The sequence below is a fragment of the Aplysia californica genome, unplaced genomic scaffold, assembly GCF_000002075.1.
Source record: "Aplysia californica isolate F4 #8 unplaced genomic scaffold, AplCal3.0 scaffold00257, whole genome shotgun sequence".
Taxonomy (NCBI): Eukaryota; Metazoa; Mollusca; class Gastropoda; order Aplysiida; family Aplysiidae; genus Aplysia; species Aplysia californica.
Genome location: NW_004797527.1, coordinates 196,459 through 202,256, shown reverse-complemented (window position 1 = coordinate 202,256; position 5,798 = coordinate 196,459). Strand labels below are relative to the sequence as shown.

General features: G+C 40.7%; 1 protein-coding gene across 2 annotated transcripts; it reads right to left on the bottom strand.

The window, feature by feature from the left end:
* Window positions 1–15: 15 nt before the first annotated feature.
* Window positions 16–4,571, bottom strand: LOC101851271 (hyphal wall protein 2). Of its 2 annotated transcripts, none has more exons than XM_005100702.2 (2): window positions 4,288–4,571; window positions 16–1,866 (listed from the first exon to the last, which is right to left on the bottom strand). In XM_005100702.2, the coding sequence occupies exon 2, from the start codon at window positions 1,856–1,858 to the stop codon at window positions 854–856; it is 1,005 nt and encodes a 334-aa protein (XP_005100759.1). In that variant the 5' UTR covers window positions 1,859–1,866; window positions 4,288–4,571; the 3' UTR covers window positions 16–853. The 2 variants fall into 2 exon arrangements, with proteins under 2 accessions (XP_005100759.1, XP_012939289.1); XM_013083835.1 differs by lacking the exon at window positions 4,288–4,571 and adding an exon at window positions 2,346–2,429.
* Between the last annotated feature and the right edge of the window lie 1,227 nt (window positions 4,572–5,798).

Sequence of the window (5,798 nt, the reverse complement as noted above, 5' to 3'; positions counted from 1 at the left end):
GGGTTCGGGTTTTTTTCCATGAAATTTTGTTTGTTGACACACACACAACAGCCGACTTTCAGTCAAGAACAATACATTTTAATGTACGGTACTTTAATGTTCTGGAGTGGATGCAACCAAACTGCCTACGTTTCCACAATCAGTTATACGGTTCGACTTGTCTCACCTACTTAGGATAAAAATAATATGCATAAACAAATTGGGGGAGGGGACGTGTGATTAACTGTCGTTTTTTATCTTCATGAAACGTCCTACCCAGACTGATGTAGCTGTAGTATTGAGGAGACCGTTGTGAGTTATAGTTTTCGACCTGTAAAGTGCGTGCGTGCTTTTACAACAGCGCGCTCTGTTCAACATATAATAATTAATTAATGGTGATGCAACCTTAACTAGCTTTCTATTTCCCCTTGCTTCATTTATTTTATTGGCTTTCTAAAACACATATTTATCTCCCTTTTCACCACAAAGCCTCTGCTACTTAAAGTTTGCTTTATTCTCGTGATTCTCTTTATTCAGAATCAACCGTAAACAATGAACTGGTGTCTGTGGTGTAACGGTTAAGCGATTTGATGTCGCACGCAGAAGACCCAAGTTCGATTCGTGACGTTTGTACAGACTTCTACTGGCACGCTGTATCCTTCTCAGCCCGGTGGGCCTTAATAAGCAGGAGAGAAGCCCGCTTTCTAAATGACCTAAACGGTGTCGAAAGGAGCGCAAAAAACAAACACAATGGCTAACTGAAGTGCACCCTGGTCTGATTTGGTGATATTGAGTGAGGACTGAACAACGTGTCAGCCGATGTTAAGGTGTTTTCAATGCAAGCAATCTTGCTTTATCATTTCCAGAAATTTCTTTAAATAAGGTCGATATAGTCTCGATAACATGTGATTTTTTTCCTCGTTTTTTTCCCAGCAGCAGCCAACTGAGAGATATCCCAGATAGGACCAAGGTCCAGAGAAGAATACGGTAACGTATCTCGGGAATCGTCACCTTGTGACATCGAGTGCGAAACATGGTTCGTGTTCGCCAGGCTTTGAGAAAGCGTGTTAGAAGACTCTACGTTTGTCTCCTTTTTCGACGTAGAATAATTCCTGACACGTGTGTGTCTGGGTACAAAGTATTCAATCTCCGTCACGCGAAATCCGCCGACACTGTCTGGAGGGTCAGCTTGTAATGAAGACAGTGGCTCTGTCTCCAGTGACTGCGCGTCATCGATGATTGAAGAGCTACTTACTCGTTGTTGGTGGTGGTGAGTGCTTGCAGATGTCTGTGCCTGCTCACAGGAAGTATGGTCAACGCGAGGCACATGGTAGATTGTTCCTGAAACACAAAATCCTCCAGATTCAACAGGTGAAGATTCATTACACACAGTGGAGGACAAGGCTTCGAGCCCTTCATTTTCTGAAGTCTCATCAGATTTGTCAGTCCATTTTATATTAAGTCTTCTACCAAATGCGGTGAGAGTACTATCTCCTTCACCAGACACATCCAGTCCGTTTCTAGTTTCCATATTTTCTTTTTCGTCAACACGTCTTTCCAACTCAATGCCATCTTGCAGTGTGGCGTGATGCTCTGGAAGATAACGTTGTTCACAGTCTGTCGTATCGGCGCTTGTACAGACGGGTTTGTTCACCACGACAAGACCCTTACCCCTTGTCCTGGTGGTTGTGGTTGTCCTACTACGGTCCACATGCTTGCCGTCAGCATGCCGTGACGTTGTGACGGTTGTCACAGTTTTGACGGACGTCTTGGACGTCTCTGTGACAATGTTGTCATGACAGGTGCTTGTGGAGCGCACGGGGGTGAGACGGAGTGGTTGAAGGTGGGCATATACTCCCAGCTGACGATCCATGAGCATCAACAATTCTGAAAAAAAAACCAGCTTTGGTTTAGAACAAGTACATTATAAGCAGGAAGTTAGCAGAAAGAGCTTCTTCACTCGTACTTGAGCTAATTCTCACAGAAGGATAACTCGATACTTCTAGCTCAGCAAAAAAAAAAAAGTAATAAGGAATAAACAAGCATTTTTTAAATACATATAGTACAACTGCAAAATAATTTAATGCTGTTTTCTGAGAAAAAAGATCAAGCAGAGATTAGTAATCTGATACATACAAGTACTAGTTGGGCAATCGAAGATATCAACTTACACACACATACATTTTTAAAACGTATTGTTTAATTTACTTTTTTAATGTTTAAGAAAAAACAGTTTTGTTTGTCTGCTCTGGGAAATTCGATTTGTCATCATAGCATTAACTATCTAAAAGAATAATAAATCAAACTAGGAACAAAATATTGGCCAAAAAATGCTAGGAAGGGAAATTTTGAAGTCTGCAAAGTACCTCACAAAGTACAGTATCCAAATCAGGAGTGAACACAACTGGCCGGATAGCCTTAACAAAGGTAATGCAATTCTCCTGGCCAGCTTCACTGTTTGTCGCCACTTGGATAACAAAAGGGTATAGGATAGAGCTGGTGTCAGAAATGTGTGTGTGTGTGTGTTATTTGTTTGCTTTTTTAATAAGCACACTGTAGATGAAAACAGGCTGTGTATAATTCAGTGTCCGAGGATATTGTTTGTTCAGGTTGATCATTCATCCTCTGCTGCTATAGCAACACTTGTTTATGCTAGCGTTTATTATTGAGCGATCGTTTTTAATCCAAAAACTTCCATTCTGGGGACATTGACAAACGCATACAGGGGAGGGGGATGGGGAAACCAGAGACCGTAAGAGAGAGAGAGAGAGAGAAAGAGAGAAAGAGAGAGAGAGAGAGAGAGAGAGAGAGAGAGAGAGAGAGAGAGAGAGAGAGAAAGAGAGGAGGGGAGTAGAGAGGGGGGGAGTAGAGAGGGATGGAGTATATTTTATGTAGTAGTTTCGCAATCGAAGATATCAACTTACACAAAGCTACAGTTGTTTGTTGGTTGTTGTTTTTTTTGGAAAATGTATTGCTTGATTTACTCTGTTGTCTTAGGAAAACAGCTTTGTTAATTTGCTCAGGGAAATTCGATGTGTCAGAGAGAGAGAGAGAGAGAGAGAGAGAGAGAGAGAGAGAGAGAGAGAGAGAGAGAGAGAGAGAGAGAGGGGGGGGGGAGAAAGAGAGAAAGGAAGAGTGAAAGAGAAAGGAAAAGGGAAGAAAGAAGCAAAGAGAGAGACACGGAGAGAGAAAGAGAGAGGGAAAGGGAAGGAGAGGGAGAAAGAGAAAGAGAGAGGGAGAAAGAGAGATAGAGAGAGAGAGAGAGAGAGAGAGAGAGAGAGAGAGAGAGAGAGAGAGAGAGTGAGTGAATGCGTGAGTTAGTGAGAGATAGATAGATAGAGAGAGAGCGAGAGAGAGAGAGAGAGAGAGAGAGAGAGAGAGAGAGAGAGAGAGAGAGAGAGAGAGAGAGAGAGAGAGAGTTTACACGTCAGTCCTTCTTTCAACCCCATCGTCTTCCGGTTCATGAATAGAGAAACCAAGTTGCTTTGGTGGTCGAAAGACAATCTAAACAAAAAGGGTGTAGGTTACAAAAAGTACAGTGTTTGCATGTCAAGGCTACGTTATCATGCTGGTTTGGGTCTATTGCCAATGGGTCTCAACGTTGCGACAAAACTGTTGGCCAATGGTTTTGTATGTGAGATGACGACAATGATAACAAGAGAAGCGCGGCTAATTTAATCATTGTGTTGTTCAGGTGTGCTTGGCTTCTCTTTTTTTCATTATACACAACTCACGGACAACACCGTTGTTGTAGTTTGGTATAAGGTTAAAACAATATTTACTTCTATTGACTGACTGACTTTGTAACTACCCTTTTTTTTGTAATGACTACAACCTGACAAGTATTCTTACATTCTATATGCATTTTTTTTTCTAGAGATCTAAATCGTTGGCCAGCTGTTTAGATGCATTATGCCTAAATTTTGGAGTTAGAAGAAAAAAAAAGTTGTTTCTAAACCCATGATATCGGTTACACATACTCGTGAACTATTTCTTCGGAATTCAAATTCAAAATGTTGAAAACAGCAAGAAAGAAACAATATTGTAAAAGAACAGAAACCGTTTCTTTCTCACTCCTAAAAGATTTTTGCTTTCTTGGCTGAGAGCAATTGAACAGCTTGCCGTCGAAATCCCCACTAATCGACCAAAAATGGTGTTGTAAGGAACTGCTAACACTTTAAACTAAAACCAATTATAAACTACGGACAATAATATTGTCTAATTGTCTAAAAAGGTAGCTTCTAGTGCACGGGTCGCCAACACATAGCCCTACACCAATGTAACTGTTTTTCGTGCACATGTACTTACTTGAACAATGTTGGCTCTGTCCAGTAGAAAAGACGTAATAGCAATTTTGCTCCTTGACAGACGTAGGAAACGTTAACAGCTCTACGGACTACAGAACCATACCTTTATTTTACTTTTACAAACAGAAGTACTAACTAACAGAGTGCTGACAATTCTTGTAGATATTTTCCAACCGAATAACACACACGACAGGAAATATTCCAGGAGTCTGTTCACAACACCCTCCTTGTCTGACTACCTGTCCGACCCTATAGTGTGACCTCACAGTCAGGGTTACCTTTGCTACGCCCCCAAGTATGTCTCTGGACACTCACCGCATTCCAAGGCTTGATTAATGGCGGGGTCGGATTATGAGAAAGAAGAAGACGCAGTGAAGGATTCAGAGGGCTGAAATCCGAACGGGGTAAATGAGAGTCAGGGGACCACTAAATCTTGCCTTGACATTTTCCCAAAATAAGCTATGCTTACATAGATTTTGGCATGACATTTTAATCAAATTTCTGATTTCTCTATTGTAAATACACACCTACTTTTAACAAAATTGTGTCGCTTTTCAAACTCAGTTCTATTACTATTGGAATCGTGAAAAGAAAACACACTTGTAAACTATAAATATTGACATGATAGTTCAACTACTTCAGGCCAACACATCTCCCAACAATTCTATCTCACAGCGGAAGTGGTTTCTTCAAGGAGTGCATTAATCTCTATATATTTATTATTCATAGACTGCAGCTTTTGTAACGTAGACCTTTAACTTCCAGAGGTAAGAACAATAACATTGACAGACAATTACATAAAGTAAGACATGGAAGTGGTGTTGTTGATCTCAAGGCATAATTACTTTTCATAAACAATTTTATGACAGTAGAAGGAGCCGCTTTCTCCTTTAAAAAGTCCATCTTTACACTGAAACGAAATACACACAAAGGAAAACGCTCAGACGGCGGGACAGAAGACACAAAATATCATTCTCCAGAGTAAAACTAACATTGCAGATATAATAACTTTACTCTTCTTTAAAGCAGAAGAAACAGAAATATAGGTACCTGACACGAGACAAAAATTATCAAAGTAACATATTATAGTGTATTTCTCTTATTTTGATAATTCACTAATAAGTGATGCTTTTGCATTCAACATCTCTTTCTCTGAGCTCAGAACAAACTAATCATTTCTGTTACTGTAGTTTCGGGTTATGCTGTGAATATGATGAGTCCCTGCAGACGTCTCAGACTTTTGAAAACCTTTACGTTTTTTTTAAACCGCTAGCATTGCATAACACCCAGCAATAATTATTTCGTAACATGTTTGTTCTGGTCGGCAATAAGCAGTGTTACATTTCCAGCGCAGACAGTGATGACGTCAATGTGACGTCAGTTACAGATGTGAGCTGCCATCCATGCTGTTTATTGCATCGGGACGGCCACAACCCCCCCCCCCCCAGGTGATTCTCTGAGCATAAACTTGCCACCCGGTATTGGAGATTTAGATGGCTAATTCCACCACCT